The 17,869-nt window shown below is 46.1% G+C and overlaps 1 protein-coding gene across 2 annotated transcripts in view; it reads right to left on the bottom strand.

Annotated features, from left to right (window-relative positions):
* FAM185A (family with sequence similarity 185 member A) overlaps positions 1-17,869 on the bottom strand; it is a 52,607-nt gene that overhangs the window by 11,320 nt on the left and 23,418 nt on the right. For both annotated transcript variants that reach the window (XM_087722280.1, XM_087722281.1), the window contains exon 6: positions 5,367-5,465. In XM_087722280.1, the coding sequence (XP_087578406.1) occupies positions 5,367-5,465 (99 nt within the window). The remainder of the gene's footprint in view (positions 1-5,366; positions 5,466-17,869) is intronic.

Genomic DNA, 17,869 nt, shown 5'->3' with positions numbered 1-17,869 from the left:
CGGCACGCGAAGTCATTTCTGAAGGCACGCGAGGCATTGCCCTTCAGCTCCAGCGTGCATGCGCACTTTAGCCAGCTGGTTTTCGGCCGTTTCTCGGCCTCCAGAGTAGTGAAGCCTCCGGAGGGCGAAAAAACGCCCAACGTGCAAACCGGAAGTTTAGGAACTGATTTCCGGTTTGCATGTTGGGCCTTTTTTCACCCTCCCCAGGCTCCTAGAAAGTCTCTGGAGCCTGGAGAGGGTGAAAAATGGACCTACTGGGCCCACCGGAAATCGGAAAACAGGCCTCCAGGGGGGTGTGGGAGGCCATTTTCGCCCTCCCGAGGCTCCAAGAAAGCCGTAAGCGCATGCACAGGGCAGCAGGCCGGTGTGTGTGTGTGTCACACGTGCATGCACATGGGGCAAGGTGCAGGGGAGTATTAAATTATGGGGGTGGGTACGTGGGCATGTGCGATAGTGCGCACCTGTGTGCTTTTGCCACCCTAGGCGGAAGAGGTTCCCCATCACTGGTCTAATGGGACCAGCCTTATTCCTACCGATTATTTCAAATAGCTACCTCAGTTCAGTGGCTGGACGTAAGTGTTTGGAACAGAAGAAGTAAATACATTACAATTCTGGATCCGAAAACTCGGCTTCTGCAATTGGAAGAGCTCCTTCTATTCGTGCAGGAGGCCAAAATTCAAGACAGCCTCCCGATGACAGAAGGGAACACGATTCCCATTCGGCTCGACATGCGGCTGAGCGTGAAGAATAACCGGAAGCTCCAGAGGATGCAAAAAGCAAAAATGTGGGCAGTTTTTTGTGCTTATACAACAGCAACGTCTTGCTGTGTTAAGTTGCGCTGGTTGCCAGTTTGCTTCTGAGTTGTATTTCATTTTTCGATTTGTCGAATTTAGGCACTGCCCATCTCATATTCTGGCCCGGATAAAGTTAAAAGTATTTTTAAAAAAAACCTCCAAATGTGCTGATTTGTACATTGGGGAAACAAAACAACCATTTCACAAACTCGTGGCACAACATAGGAGAACAAACCCATCTGGACAATATTCAGCAGTTCATCTGCAAATATTTGAAAGACAAAAGCCACACTTTTGAAGACAGCAAAGTCCAAAATTTGGACAGAGAGGATAAGAACTCTCTGCCACAACCGAAGCAAATTTAATAGCACTTAGATTTATACAAATAGTCCCCAACTTACAACTGTTCATTTAGGGACCATTCAAAGTTACAAAGGCACTGAAAAAAGGGACTTATGGCTGTTTTTCATGGTTACACCCTTTTAGATCATGTGATCTAAATTCACCTGCCAGGCCACTGATTCGTATTTATGACGGTTGCAGTGTCCCAGGGTCACAGGATCCCCTTTTGCGATCTTCCGACAACGGGGAAGCCAAATTCCCTTAACAACTGGCTTACAAACTTAACAACTGCGGCGATTCACTTAACAACCGAGGCAAGAAAGGTCGTAAAATGGGGCAAAACTCACTTAACAAATGCCTCAACACAAATCTTCTCCTCGATCTTTCTCTGTCTCACACACAGTGTCCTAAAGGTGCTTTTTCAGGAGGCAACTGGACTTTCTTGTTTTTTTCTTTTGAAGATGTTACGCTTCTCATCCAAGAAGCTTCTTCAGCTCTGATAGGATAGTGGGGTGTTCTGTCCCCCCTTCCTCGCTCGTTAACCGACGACAGGCAGACAAACTTGAAAGGAAAGAACTTTATCAGTCTTCGGCTCAGACTGACTGCGAGCCCAAAAATAAACATAAATAAAGTCTCTGATAACAGAAGGCAAAACAAAACTCTTACAAAGCAATTCACTTCTCCAAGTGTCTCCTTGAATCAGGGTTACAGAAAGCAAATCACTTCTCCAAGTGTCTCTCACAAACAAACCACGACCGATGAATGATGAACGAATGAATGAACGTTGACTCCTGCAACCATCCGTCCTTTTATCACCAAAAGACGCCCCTAACGAGCCCCAGCTGCATTGTTAATCTTGCATCCCGACTCAACTCACAGCAAACTTCTGCTGAGTCACAACAGTGGGGAATGTTTTATCCTCCTTGCAGACAGCTGGTCATTTGCATCCTTTTAGAGGGTCCTTGAAGCACTTGGAGGTTTAGCTGTGTCCTCAGGGTCTCCCCTGAGTGGTGCAAATGGTTCCTGTAGTCTGCAATTTTTTCCCTCTGGAAATCCATTCCTACTCCCACCCCATTCCAAGGTTATTTATCCCAAATTGTATAGCTAAATGTCCGTAGAAATTCTCAGTCATCCAGGTCAAAGTTGTCCCAAAGGTGCTTTTTCCGGATCTGGATGACTAAGAATCTGTACAGACTTTTAGCTATACAATTTGGGATTTGTATTTGTATTTATTAATATTTGTATGCCGCCCTTTTCCCCAAGGGGACTCAGGGCGGCTCACAATTCAAAGGGAGGGGGAGACAAACCGAGTTACATATAGGACAATACATCATTAAAAGCACAACATTCATACAATTCGGGTACGGTGAAGGTCTTTAACCCCAGGCCTGTCGGGACAGCCAGGTTTTAAGTGCTATGCGGAAGGTCTGGAGGGTGGTGAGGGTACGAATCTCCATGGGGAATTCGTTCCATAGGGTCGGCGCTGCCACAGAGAAGGCTCTCCTCCGCGTAGTTGCCAGTCGACATTGACTGGCTGATGGAACTCGGAGGAGGCCTAACCTGTGGGATCTAATTGGTCGAGTGGAGGTAATTGGCAGTAGGCGGATGAAAACCCTTGGAATGGTGTGGGAGTAGGAACGGATTTCCAGAGGGAAATAATTGCAGACTACAAGACCCGCTACAGGACCCAGGAGATGAACCTCCAAGTGGCCTCAACGACCCTCTAAAAGGATGCAAATGACCAGCTGTTTGCAAGGAGTACCAATCCTTCTATTCCTCACCTTCCAGTCAGAGCTGAAGAAGCTTCTTGGATGAGAAGCGAAACGCCTTCCAAAGAAAAAGCAAGAAAGTCCAGTTGCCTCCTGAAAAAAAAAAGCACCTTTGGGAGAACCATATCCTGGATGAGCGAGAATCTCTATAGTCACACTACAAGCATCTGTTGGTTTCTTGGAAGCACAAAGTACTGAGTGTGCATTTTTTTCAGAAAGGAAGGTCCTGCCTCTTGGCTTTCTTTTCAAACTCCCCAGAGTTCTGGCATGGAAATACCGAGTGATCCAGCCAAGAAACTCTGGCTAAGATTTTGCTCCATATTTATGTGAAACCAAAGCTGGCGAAAGAACTCATAAAAGCATATATATATGTATGTATGTATGTATGTATGTATGTATGTATGTGTATACACACACACACACACACACACACACACACACACACACACACACACACACACACACACACACACACACACACACACATATATATATATATATATATATATATATATATATATATATATATATATATATATATATATATATCCTATTCAGCCACTCTCAGTGGTGGTAGGATTCAAATAATTTAAAAACCAGGTTCTCTGCCCTAATGACCAGTTGGGTAGGCGGGGCTCGTTGGTCATGTGACTGGGTGGGCGTGGCCAACTCAAAGTCACTCATGTCAATGGGCGCGTCGCCTTAGATGTTACGATGTACCGTATTTTTCAGAGTATAAGACGCATCAAGGGTTTGAAGAGGCAAATAAAAAAAAACATTTTTGCACTCTGCAGACCTCCCCAAAACGGGCCCGTTAAAAAAAAAGAAAAAAAAAAAGGCATGAATAGCCTTTAGGAGGCTTGTAGAGTGCTCCTGGGAGGTGCCCTCCCCCAAAACGAGCAAAAATGGACCGTTTTAGAGAGCCGAGGTGGCGCAGTGGTTAAATGCAGCACTGCAGGCTACTTCAGCTGACTGCAGTTCTGCAGTTCGGCTGTTCAAATCTCACCGGCTCAAGGTTGACTCAGCCTTCCATCCTTCCGAGGTGGGTAAAATGAGGACCCGGATTGTTGTTGGGGGCGATATGCTGACTCTGTAAATCGCTTAGAGAGGGCTGAAAGCCCTATGAAGCGGTATATAAGTCTAACTGCTATTGCTATTGCTATTGCTATTGTTTTTCATCAAAAAAAAAGTATGCATAGCCTTTAGGAGGCTTATAGAGTGCTCCTGAGGGCTGGGGGAGGGGAAAATTGAGCAAAAAACAGCCAGTTTTTCGTTCATTTCTGCCCTCCCCAGCCCCCAGGAGCTCTCTGGAAGTCTTCCAAAGGCTATGCATGGTCATTTTGGTGAAGAGGGCAGGGTTTCAGGAAGCCAAAAATGCTGTATTCAGTGTATACGATGCACCCAATTTTCACCCTCTTTTTTGAGGGAAAAAGGTGCGTCTTATACTCCCCAAAATAACGTAATGCGATTTCACTTGTATACTGTTTTTCTTTAATTTCTCTGTAAAAATAGGATAAGTTAAGTACATTGACATATAGTGGAAATACACCAAGGGGAGGAGGAGTGGGATAGAAGAAAGATGGGTAGAGAGGGCGGCAGAGAGGATGGGAGGGAGGGTGAGAAGGAAGGGAGTGGATCGGGAGAGAGGAGTGGTAGAGGGGGAGGGGAAGTAGGGTAGAGGGGGATGATGGAGGGAAGATAGAAAGTTGGAGGGGGGTGGAAGAAAGAGGTGTACAGATAGTGGAAGAGGTATATTGGGTTTCTATTTTTTGGGGTATTGTTGACAAGAGGAATTGCTGCGATTATTGTTTAATGTTGTATGGCTCCGGCTATGCACAGTATATATGTGAGTGTATGAAAATGAAAAAATGGAAAATAAAAACTTTTACAAGCAAAAAATATTGTAATAAGGGTTAACCGGAGAGGCAGTTTCTGTAAGGGCAATAGAGATGAGGCTAGAAACAACACCAGAATGTTTCCTTACAGGGTTAGCCCTGTAAAGTGGAAAAAAAACAAAAGGAGATTTCTTCCAACAACCGGTTCTCTGAACTGCTTAGAAAGTTAACAACCGGTTCTCCCGAATAGGTGCGAACTGGCTGAATCCCACCATCACGAATATTATATTAAATTCTGCATTGCTGCCACGACTGCCAGCAATGCAGAATGACAGGCAACGCTGGCTGAGGAATTCTGAGAGTCGAAGTCCGCAAGCCTTAAAGTTGCCAAGGGTTGGTGACCCTTTTACTCCAGATTATACCTATTCAGTTTCTTAAATCTCTCCTGATACGTTTTGTCCCACAGATCTTGGACCATTTGTGTTGCCTATCCAATCGTCGGCCTTGCTCAATATTTTTAATTATTTTTCTTCTCCCGATCGCAGGGCATCCTAAGCGGGGAAATTGATCTTAAGGGTAGCCCAGAAACCCCCAAAATGAATCTTTCAATTGACTAACTTACTAACCTTCCTCAGAAACCAGGTTTACTTCTCCGGTTTGACGAAGAACGTAGGCCTTGATGTCTCCTCGATGCGTAAAGGCTTTTAAAGATCCTTCAGAAGAATCTGAAAATAGGAAGAAGAAGAAAAAAAAAGCAGAAGAGCACTCAGCTCCGTATAAACGTCGATTAATTCATTGGTGTATTTTTTTTCTCATTCTAAGTGCCTTTTTGCTCTCGAGAGGAAAAAAAAAGCTTTTGGTTTTTGTTTGGAAATAGGCAAAAGGACAGTGTGTTCTTTCTATATTTAAACTTTAATAGATAGTTTGAGACTCAGTGAGCATCAAGCAAGAGGGAGCACATCTGCAAATATTCAGCGAAGGTAGTATCTAAGCTCAGCTCTCAAAATGTTCAGTTGTCTTGAGGTATTTCCCCCCCCCCCTCTTTCAAGAAAGCAGGAAGAACTGGACAGCCCAAAGCTAAAGGCTATGGTGATCATCCTAAATGAAGCTTGTTTACAAAAAATAGTAATTAGCAATAGCAATAGCAGTTAGACTTATATACCGCTTCATAGGGCTTTCAGCCCTCTCTAAGCGGTTTACAGAGTCAGCATATTGCCCCCAACAACAATCCGGGTCCTCATTTTACCCACCTCGGAAGGATGGAAGGCTGAGTCAACCCTGAGCCGGTGAGATTTGAACTGCTGAACTGCAGATAGCAGTCAGCTGAAGTGGCCTGCAGTACTGCACTCTACCTACTGTGCCACCTTGGCTCTAATTCATCTGTAAGGTTTTCGAATTCAGCTCAGAACCTGATAATGCCAATGAAACGCTGACCACGAGGCTACTGATAATCAGTTTTTATTTTCTGCAGAAATCAAAAAGTGACATTTTTGTCTCCCACCTTAACAGAGCAGGCGTAGAGAGAGAGAGAGAGAAAAAAACAGACGCCAGCTGCACCAAACTTCATATAATTCTTACACAGCTTGCACAGATAGTCATAGTGTTAGAAACATTATTTCATGTTACACAAACCTCATGATTTTTCTCAGCGCACTGAAAAAAAAAAGGACCTTAGAATGCAGCCGCGCGAGTGATAGTGGGCGCACCGCGATTCGCCCACATTACACCCATCCTCCGCGAGCTGCACTGGCTACCTGTCGGTCTCCGGGTGCGCTTCAGGGTATTGATGACCACCTTTAAAGCACTCCATGGTAGTGGATCTGGATATTTGAGAGACCACCTTCTGCCGATCACCTCCCTCCGACCGATTAGATCGCACAGGCTGGGCCTCCTCCGAATTCCATCCGCCAGTCAGTGCCGACTGGCGACTACGCGGAGGAGAGCCTTTTCTGTTGCAGCTCCGACCCTGTGGAACGACCTCCCCGTTGAGATTCGTACCCTCACCACCATCCAGACCTTCCGCACAGCCCTCAAGACCTGGCTCTCCCAGCAGGCCTGGGGATAGGTTTCCAATTTACCCGCCTGAGTGCTGACTGTTGAATGCATGTTGTGGTTTACCATTTTATTTTGTTCACTATTGTTTGTCTCTTGGTTGCACCCCCTCCCCTTGTGATTGTAAGCCGCCCTGAGTCCCCTCAGGGAGAAGGGCGGCCTATAAATCTCAATAAAATGTGAAATGTGAAAATGTGAGAAGAGAAAAGAAATAGTTTGAGTTTAATAAAATGTGTATGCCGCCCACTCCCATTGGGACTCTGGGCGGCCCACAGCAAGACAAAAGAAACATTTAAAATTTAAGAATAAAAAATACAATTAAAAGCCCACATCATCCATTCCATCTAAGCGGGGATGGATATCAATCAATAGCCCCAGGCCTGCTGGAACAGTCGGGTCTTGACAGCTTTACAGAAGGCCGGGAGAGTGGTAAGGGTCCGGATCTCTACGGGTAGATCGTTCCACAGAGCCGGCGCAGCAACAGAGAAGGCCCTCCCCCGGGGGGCCGCCAGCCGGCATTGTCCGGTTGACGGCACCCAGAGGAGGCCCAACCTGTGCGATCTTGTTGGTTGTTGGGAGGTAAGTGGCAGGAGGCAGTCTCTCAGGTAACCAGGTCCTAAACCATGTAGGACTTTAAAAGTAACAACTAGCACCTTGAAGCGCGTCCGGAGACCTATGGGGAGCTAGTGCAGCTCGCGGAGGATAGGTGTAACATGGGTGTATCTAGATACACCCCATATCGCTCGCGCGGCTGCATTCTGGACCAACTGTAGTCTTCGAACACTCTTCAGGGGCAGCCCCATTTTCTGGCATATAAGACAGAGCTTTGTTAGGGGATGCTGAACACCCGTTTCAAGTTGCAAGCAAGGTTCTTTTGCACAATCCACTTGTTATTTTACTAGGCCAGGCTTGACAATTCGCCTAGAAGTTTTATCTATGAAGTTGGCACGTTAGGTTACGATGGAGCTTCTCTCCACAGCAAACTTAACAAAAGCTGAATTAGGTTACATTCTGTGTATGCTCTAATCCTTCAGGAGGGGTCCTTTCACATCTTAACAGAATCACAGAGTTGGAAGGAACTCTAGAGGTTCTCTAGTCCAACCCTCTGCCTCAAGCAGGAGAGCGTATACATGTGATGGACTGGCTGGGATGGATTTAAGCACCCCGCAGGTTGCATCTGGCCCTTAGGCCTTGAGTTTGAGACCCTTGGATTAGATGGATGGAGGTACGAAGAACGATTGCAGGAACTGGGTATGTCTAGTTTAATGAAAAGAAGGACTAGGGGAGACATGATAGCAGTCTTCCAATATCTCAGGGGCTGCCACAAAGAAGAGGGAGTCAAGCTATTCTCCAAAGCACCTGAGGGTAGAACAAGAAGCAATGGGTGGAAACCAATCAAGGACAAGAACAAAGGAGAAATTTCCTGACAGTGAGAAGAATTAATCGGTGGAACAACTTGCCTCCAGAAGTTGTATGTTCTCCAACCTGGAAGTTTTTAAGTAAAGACTGGACAACCATTTGTCTGAAATAGGGTGTGCTGCCTGGGCAGGGGGTTGGACTAGAAGACCTCCAAGCCCCCTTCCAACTCTGTTATTCATAGTCTAGAAGACTATTTGAGGGAAGTTGGATGGTTTTTCCTCATCTCCTTTCTGGCCCTTCAGAATCTGCTTTTTGAGTTCAGCTGCTTCCTTCTGCCTAACAGGAGAACAGGCCCTGGCTGAAGATGACTGTTGCCTAGCTTGAAATAACCCCTAGGGGATGATAAATAACGGATTTAGTCAGTGAAATATGAAAGATGTGTTCCCAGTTCGCAAATTAACAGGGTGTTTCCATCTTGAATCTTCTTAGGAAAAGAAAAAAAAAAATAGAGTTTAGGAGCCTTCCCTAAATCGGCCAGCTATAACATCTCCCCAAACAGAAAGTTAAAAGAATCCCAATTAAGAAAGGAAAAAAGGAGAAGGACGGGATGGAAAATTCGCTTTCTGGATTTATTCCTCTTGCCAAGAATGACTCCAAGGAATTCATCAATGCACACTAAAGGTTGGTGTTTCTCAACCATGGCGACTTGAAGGCGTGTTGCCTCCAAGTCCCAGAATTCCCCAGTCAGCGTGACTGGCTGGGGAATTCTGGGGGTTGAAGTCCACACATTTTCAAGTTGCCCTGGTTGAGAAAGGCCGGCATAGATAGAGATGGAAATAGATTTGGATATGTAATCTCCTCTAAGAATGTTGGGCCCATTCTTTCCTAAGGTAAAGGTTCCTCTCGCATATAGGTGCTAGTCGTTCCCAACTCCAGGGGGCGGTGCCCATCTCCGTTTAAAAGCCGAAGAGCCAGCGCTGTCCGAAGACGTCTCCGTGGTCATGTGGCTGGCATGACTAAACACTGAAGGCGTACGGAAGGCTGTTACCTTCCCACCAAAGACGGTTCCTATTTTTCTACTTGCATTTTACATGCTTTCGAACTGCTAGGTTGGCAGAAGCTGGGACAAGTCACGGGTGCTCACCCCGTTACACGGCGCTGGGGATTCAAACTGCCGACCTTTCTGATTGACAAGCTCAGCGTCTTGAGCCACCATGTCCCTTGTTTTCTTTCCTAATGAACTGTTAATTAATTAGACTTTCGCTTTTTAAGGAGAAACTGAAGCTTCAGCGGCCGTAATACACAAGGGTTTGGATTGGAGTAACAATATGGGCAAAAACACTGAAACGTCATGCGTGAAGAGAACGCATCTGGCGTAATTTAGAACAGGGGTGTCAAACTTCATGACCCGACAAATGCACGCCCGACAAATGCGCACCGGCAAAACTGCGCCGCGATGAAAAAAACAACATAGTGGGACACGAAAACAACGTTAGGGGTTAGGGTTAGGGTTATAACGTTGTTTTTGTGTCGTGGAATGTTGTTTGTTTCATCGCGGCGCGGTTTCGTCAGTGCAGTTTTGTCAGCGCGCATTTGTCGAGCGCACATTTGTCGGTGAATCGTCTGGCCCGTGGGGTGCTTAGACGTGCCACATGGAGCCACCCTGGAAACAGCAAAGGACCAGCCTGGGGTGGATCTGACAGTAGCTAGACGGGGCTCCATTTTCGCTGGCAGAGAGTTGCAGGAGGCCGTCGCAGCCGAAAACGGAGCTCGGGAGCCCCTTTACACTGGCAAAGTACTCGGGCCACCCCAGGCAGCCTTGACACGAGTTGACATCGAACTGGTCACGCCCACCACAACACAACCCTGAGGCGGCCCTCAATGAAATCGAGTTTTGACAATTCCGATCTAGAATATTTTAGAAAGTATGGTTCCTTGGAGGTCGCTCAAGATCCCCTCAAAGTTCTAGAAAAGGATTTGTTAGCCTATGCTCAACTTTTATGGATTTATTGGGTGCTTTCAAGACAGCGCTGGCTCCTGGCAACGGCCTGGACAAGGTTCTGCCGTTGCCTTGGCATAGTTTTCGGAAGTGGGCTGAGAAAAGGTGATTGGTCCAAGGTTACCCGACTGGCTGAGGTGGGACTAGAACTCACAGTCTCCTGGTTTCCAGCCTGATACCTTAAATCAGGCTAAGGTGGGACTAGAACTCACACCCTCCTGGTTTCCAACCTGATACCTTAATCAGGCTAAGGTGGGACTAGAACTCACACCCTCCTGGTTTCCAGCCTGATATCTTAATCAGGTTAAGGTGCAACTAGAACTCACACCCTCCTGGTTTCCAGCCTGATACCTTAATCAGGCTAAGGTGGGACTAGAATTCACACCCTCCTGGTCTCCAGCCTGATACCTTAATCAGACTAAGATGGGACTAGAACTCACACCCTCCTGGTTTCCAGCCTGATACCTTAATCAGGTTAAGGTGCAACTAGAACTCACACTCTCCTGGTTTCCAACCTGATACCTTAATCAGGCTAAGGTGGGACTAGAACTCACAGTCTCCTGGTTTCCAACCTGATACCTTAATATCACTCAACCAAGCTGGCTCTCACGAAAAAGAATACAACATTAAAATCCCATCAAATAACTGTGGGAAGCCGTAGTGGCACCAAGCGCATCCATTTTAATTTTTAATATGGTAAATATTGATAAGTATAGCCCAAGCAAACAAACAAACAAATAAACAAACAAACATCTATTTTGGGACCCTCCATAATTATGAAAAGTGGGAAGGGACCTTGAGTGAAAAACATTTAAGAAACCCTGATCTAGCACATTAGTCCCATTTTAATCAATTAGTCTTTAGTTAATCCATCCCTGATCCCAGAGCTTTTAGAGAGTCAGTTGCAACTGCCAAGTTAAATTGGACCGTGTCCACAAAGACACAAGTTTCAACAACTGGCAGCCATGTGATTGATAGTTTGGGTGGGAGGGCGCAGGAATATAGAGAGATTAGTGGCTTTTAAAGACAGAGATGATTATGATAAACGAAGCAGTGCTTAGGAGAGATTTCAACTAGCACAGAAGAAGAAAAAGATAATTTTGCTCAGATAAATTTGGGGGATAGGGACAGTGGTAGAATTCAGAATTTTTTTTACTACCAGTTCTGTGGGCGTGGCCTGGTGGGTGTGGCATAGCTTGGTAGGTGTGGCTTGGTGGGTGTGACAGGGGAAGGATACTGTCAAATCCCCATTCCCTCCCAATCAGCTGGGACTCGGGAGGCGGAGAATAGATGGGGCCGGGGCCGATTCTATACCGATTCTATGACTGCCTTGGTCCACCTACCATCAGTTCTTCTTGCTGTGTGACCGGCCCATTTCCATTTCAATTCTTTTTATTCTTTTGATGATATTGCATACTTTCGTTTATGTATACAACATCAGTAAGTATTGTGGGCCCAATCAGCAAAAGAAAGTTCAAGACCCTATTGGTTGGAAACATGAGGAAGAGGCCGTCATCCTGCAATGGATAGATAATGGCTAGAATCACACACACACACACACACACACACACACACACACACACACACACACACACACTTATCAGGGACGTGCAGTCACTAGAGGCAAGGGAGGCGGAGCCTCACCAGTCTCCTCAGGGAAAGGAAAGGATTTAAAATAATTTTCTTAAAATAATTAAAGCCAGGGTAGCTGCTACCAGATTTCAAGTCAGAGTGGCTTGGTGTCTGCTCTCAGTATTAACTAGGAGGAGGCCAGAGAACTAGGGGCCTCTTTTGCATAAGGATTTTTTTGCCTTTTAAGAGTTAAGCAAGGGTTAACAAGCGAAGAATTTCTTATGCAAATGAGGCACGTATTCTCTCGCCTCCTGTAGAGGGCATTTTTAGAGGCTTTTTAGAGTTTTCTGGGAGCGACTAGCTCAGTCTGACTTCAGAGCTCTGGCTTTTCAAGAGGGGAGGGCAGGGCAGGGAAAAGCAGAGTTGAAATCGTCTCTGAAACAGCTGGAAAAGGTGCGTGTGTGGGGAGGGGGGGAGGAATTCCAAAAGTTTGATTGGAAGGCAACAGGGGAAGAGGGGGGGTATGGCAGAGGAGCTGCTTTCAAGCCTTTGGAAAATATATCCAATCCAACTTCTGTGTTTGTGTTTGAGAGTGAGTGAATGAGAGAAGGATCGAAGTTCTCTGTGTGCGTGTGTCTGTTTGAGAGAGGGGGGAGGGAGGGAGGAGGGAGGAAGGAGGGGGAGGGAGAAGAAAAAGAATGGGAAAACTTATTTTGCAAGGGGGGAAAATGCTGTCGCTTTAAATCGGAACTGAGCATGCCTGGCTGTGGAATTCTGGGAGTTGAAGTCCACAAGTCTAAAAACAGCCTCACCGGGGCTAAAGCTGACCGCACGTCACTGATACTTATACATACATTTTTTCTTTTTATGACCTTGTAATCCCTTTTATTGAGGTAGGGTTGGGGCAACTTAATGGAGATGAGCATTTACGGGCCAGATGCCCTTCCTGACACCTCTGTGGAGTTCGCAGCATACTGTAAATTTTCCCTTTGTGCTCTGATAGGGAAACATCTGCAGCTGCCTAGGGCTGAACTCTCAACTTCCTGATTGTGTGTGTGTGTGTGTGTTAGTTATGAAGAGACAAACATTGCGATCTCTGGAACTTAAAATATATTATTCACTTAGCTTTTGTTAGCCTCTGCTAACATCGTCAGAGAGTAAAAACTACCATTGAAGAGATATCTGCCTTTATACATCATTGATCAATTTAGCCACTGCGCGCGTGACAGGCCCATCCAACCGCCTCCCACCTGTAATTAGCTCTGTCGTTTTTACTTCAGACCTGTTAATCGATGGTCTGTATCGATGTGTATGTGTGTGTGTGTGTGTGTGTGTGTGTGTTGTATTTGTGCTGATAAATAAATAAAGGGAGACTAGTATAGATCTATTTCAAGCTATTTAGCTCTCATCAGCTAGCCATACCCTTACTGGGATTTGAACCTGTGCTGTATTACATATTAAGCAGTTGTATTAACCACTAAGCCACAAGGTTCTCCTCCTTTATCAGCTGAGCCAGAAAAATAGGTATGTATTTAGTGTCACAACCCCTGGTATGCCCAAATATGGGAGGAGGCATACTGCTTCCTTTCTCTGTTTATCGGCTCATCACAAGAGACCATCCAGACAGAAAGCCAATATTTTTTTACTTTAACAAAGGCAACAGTGTGCCTCCTCCCATATTTGGGCATACCAGGGGTTGTGACACTAAATACATACCTATTTCCCTGGCTCAGCTGATAAAGGAGGAGAACCTTGTGGCTTAGTGGTTAATACAACTGCCTATATGTGTGTGTGTGTGTGTGTGTGTGTGTGTGTGTGTGTGTATGTATGTGTGTGTGTGTATATATATATGTGTGTGTGTGTGTGTGTGTGTGTGATTGAGATTGTCTTGGCAACGTTTCGGCAAGGTCTCACTCGCCATCTTCAGGCTGGAGTTTTCGGCTTTGTGTTTGTGTGAGTAAAAAGCTTTTACTCCCATCCCATCCAATCCATCCACTTACTGAAACAAAGCCAGCACTCCACACACCCCCACCAAGATTTATAGAAAGATGGCAGCTCCGACTACGCTCTAAGCCCAAAACCCAGCCTGAAGATGGCGAGTGAGATCTCGCCGAAATGTTGCCAAGACAATCTCAATCTTACATGGGAAAAGACCCGAATACAACAAGACCAGCAACCTACTGAAAAAAAACAAGGAGGCGGGAGAGAACTGGACAGTCTCGGAATAATGGCAAAGACAACTTTGATTGTTATAATTATTTCCATTTCTCTCCACTTTGCCAATGGTTGTGAAGGGACCCAGGGCAAGCGCAGTGGAGAATTCAATTAGGAGACCACTGAATAATGTTATGACCAGAATCTAGCAAACTTTTGCCAAAAGGAACAAGGACCTTTTTTGTTTGTTTTTCAATCTCTCTCTCTCTCTCTCTCTCTCCCTCCCTCCCTCACACACTCACTCACTCCCCCCCCTCCTTCCCTTTCTGTTTAAAAAAATAATTCTGGCAATGTGGACCATTACAGTCAGCACTGGATTTCTTGCTGTCCCACAACATGAATTAATAAATTCTGGGAATTGCTACTACACCATTAAAACCCAGTTTGATTACATGGCTATAAAGAGCTAATGTTTGCTACTGAGATTTTTTTCTGTCGATTTCCATTAAAGCAAGCCGGCTCCATCCTACATAATTGAATGAATGAATGAATGAATGAATGAATGGAAGGAAGCAAGCAAGGAAGGAAGGAATCCTTACAACCTGATTCACTTCACCTAGAGCTGTCATGGCGAACCTATAGCACACAGAGCCATGTATTAGGGCACGCGAGGCGTTGCCCTATCAGCTCCAGTGCGCATGCGCGAACTGGCCAGCTAACTTTGGCCTTCTTTTTCGCCATTTTTCACCCTCCGGAGGCTTCAGGGAAATCTCCTGAAGGCTCTGGAGGGTGAAAAACGGCCCAACGCACAAACAGGAAGTCCACTCCCAAACTTCCGGTTTGCCCGTAGGACCGTTTTTCGCGCACCGGAGGACCTCTGAGGGGGGCGGGGAGGCTGTTTTCGCCCTCCCCAGGCTCCTAGAAAGCGTCTCGAGGCTGGGGAGGGCAGAAAATGGGCCCATCGCGTGCCAAAAGCAGAGGTGGGGCAGGGGTCGCGCATGCATGCGCGTGGGGAGGGGGGTGTCGCACATGTAGCATTATGGGTGATCCGAAAAAGGTTAGCCATCACTGCCCTTGAGCTACCCAGCTCTAAGAAGAACAGAACTTCTGTTTAGAGCCATAGAGGACTCTCACATGATGGAGACATGCTGGAAATCTTTACTGGGAAATATTAAGGGGAAGATCCACAGTGTTCTCTGTCTGTCTCTTAGTTGCAGAGAAGAGCAACTAAGATGATTAAAGGCCTGGAGACTAACATATACAAAGAACGATTGCAGGATTTGGGTTTAGCTAGAGAAAAGAAGGACTGGGGTGGGGGCATGATAGCAGTCTTCTAGTATTTGAGGGGTTGCCACAAAGAGGAGGGGGGTCAACTTATTTTCCAAATCACCTGAAGACAGGACAAGAAACAATGGATGGGACACTAATCAAGGAGAGAAACATCCTGAAATTAAGCAGAAACTTCCTAACAGTGAGACCAATTAACCAGTGGAACAGAAGTTGCCTCTAGAAGTTGTGGGTAGTCCATCTCTCGAGGTTTTTAAGACGAGATTGGACAGCTACTTGTCTGAAATGGTATAGGGTCTTCTGCTAGAGCAGGGGGTTGGACTAGAAGACCTCTAAGGTCCCTTCTAGATTCTACTCTACTCTACTCTACTCTACTCTACTCTACTCTACTCTACTCTACTCCTATTCCTTCCTTCCTTCCTTCCTTCCTTCCTTCCTTCCTTCCTTCCTTCCTTCCTTCCTTCCTTCCTTCCTTCCTTCCAGATTCTATTCTACTCTTCTCTACTCTACTCTACTCCTATTCCTTCCTTCCTTCCCTCCCTCCCTCCCTCCCTCCCTCCTTCCTTCCTTCCTTCCTTCCTTCCTTCCTTCCAGATTCTATTCTACTCTTCTCTACTATACTCTACTCCTATTCCATTCCTATCCTATCCTCCCCCTCTCCCTCCGCCCCCCCTCTTTCATAGACATACACTTATTTTTAGCTAGTTTTGGGGATTCTCTCATCTCAAAAGTCAGAATTTGGCATTTTGCTTTTGCACCTCTTGTTGGCTGCACATCTATGTGCTTTAGAAGATCTTTTTTGAACATATTACAGAAGAAGCATTGAGGCCAAGCGATGGTCACTGGGCCAAGGACATTCAGAATTCACCAACTTTGAGCAAGGACTTCCAAAGGATGTCAAGGATCAGTGCATCCGAGATCCAACAGGATTGCAGATTTTTATCTGTTGCTTAAGAGAGACCGTATGTGTAAGGATCCTAATACAAATCAGGTTGTGCATTTGCACACATACACGAATAACAGAGTTGGAAGGGACCTTGGAGATCGTCTAGTCCAACCCCCTGCCTAGACAGGAAACCCTACAACACTTCAGACAAATGGTTATCCAACATCATCTTAAAAACTTCCAGTGTTGGAGCATTCACAACTTCTGGAGGCAAGTTGTTCCACTGATTAATTGTTCTCACTGTCGGGAAATTTCTCCTCAGTTCTAAGTTGCTTCTCTCCTTGATTAATTTCCACCCATTGCTTCTTCTCCTGCCTTCAGGTGCTTTGGAGAATAGCTCGACTCCCTCTTCTTTGCGGCAGCCTCTGAGATATTGGAAGACTGCTATCATGTCTCCCCCTAGCCCTCCTTTGCATTAAACTAGACATACCCAGTTCCTGCAACCATTTTTCGTATGATTTAGCCTCCAGTCCCCTAATCATCTTTGTTGCTCTTCTCTGCACTCTTTCTAGAGTGTCCACATCTTTTCTACATCATGGCAACTAAAACTGAATGCAGTATTCCAAGTGTGGCCTTACCAAGGCATTATAAAGTGGTATTATCCCCTAGTCCTTTTCACCAAACTAGACCAGGGGTCGGTAACCTTAAATACTCAAAGAGCCACAAAGGTCCTAACCGGAAGCCCCCATTCAATTCTAGAGCCAGCCGTAAGTCCGCTTCCCCCAACATAGAGTCTCCTCCTAGGCGTGAGGTCCTTTTTCTTCCACCTCTCCTAACTGAAAGTCCTATCAATTGTGGAGCCCACCAGCAACAGGGAGCTGCAGCAGTGGGATGAAAGAGCCACATGCGGACCCCTAAACTAGATATACCCAGTTCCTGCAACCATTCTTCACATGTTTTAGCCTCCAGTCCCCTAATCATCTTTGTTGCTCTTCTCGACACTCTTTCTAGAGTGTGCACAAACACACACACACAAACACACGATGTTTCTGCTCAGGATGAGTGATCTGTCTTTTTGTACTGAGGAGGTGAAAACGTTTTGGGGTTCACAAAAGTTGGGCAGTGCTTGAAAGGAAGGGGAAGAAAGCCAGATCTGGCAAGAATCTACCTCTGGATTACATCATTTTGGCCCTGCCAACTATTTCACTGAATAGGGAGCCATCTGACTTTAATCAGTCTTGGAAAGAGTTGCACGTACAGCATTTAAAACCACAGCAGTGAGGTCAGCAGACTGAAACACATGGAATTCCAGGAGGAGAACATCACAATTGCCAACCATCCTCAATGTGCCTTCCAACATAGCGCGTCTGATGTTGACATGCTGTAAGAAATTGTGGTTGGCTTCTAACAAATAAGAAAAGGAGGAGGAGGAGGAGGGGAAAGAGTTGCTAATCTCAGACTTGTGGATCATCTGGGAGCTCCCCTGAGGCCTCCAGAGTGGTTAGGACGCAATGGTTCAACTTAGGAGACCTCTGCAAAATCGACTGGCGCTCTTCGTTGGAAGATCTACCAAGGTTTCAGCAAATTGCAAGAACTGACCAACTTTGCTTAGACTCAGAAGTTAAGTAGGGCTGGAGCAGTGGTGGGTTCCTGCTGGTATGGCCTGGTACGGCCTGGTACGACCCAGTACGGCTGTACTGGTAGTAGTCGGGAGGAGCGGCCACCGTACCGGTACGGTGGCTCATTTGGGCCACCTCCCCACCCGCGTTCCTTACCTGTTTTTAAGGCAACTGGGCCAATTGCGCATGCGCGCATAGCGT

Source organism: Thamnophis sirtalis, unplaced genomic scaffold, assembly GCF_051295495.1.
Source record: "Thamnophis sirtalis isolate CommonGarterSnake01/CBP01778 unplaced genomic scaffold, rThaSir2_p1.2 scaffold_9, whole genome shotgun sequence".
Lineage (NCBI taxonomy): Eukaryota > Metazoa > Chordata > Lepidosauria > Squamata > Natricidae > Thamnophis > Thamnophis sirtalis.
This window is presented reverse-complemented; position numbering and strand designations above follow the sequence as displayed.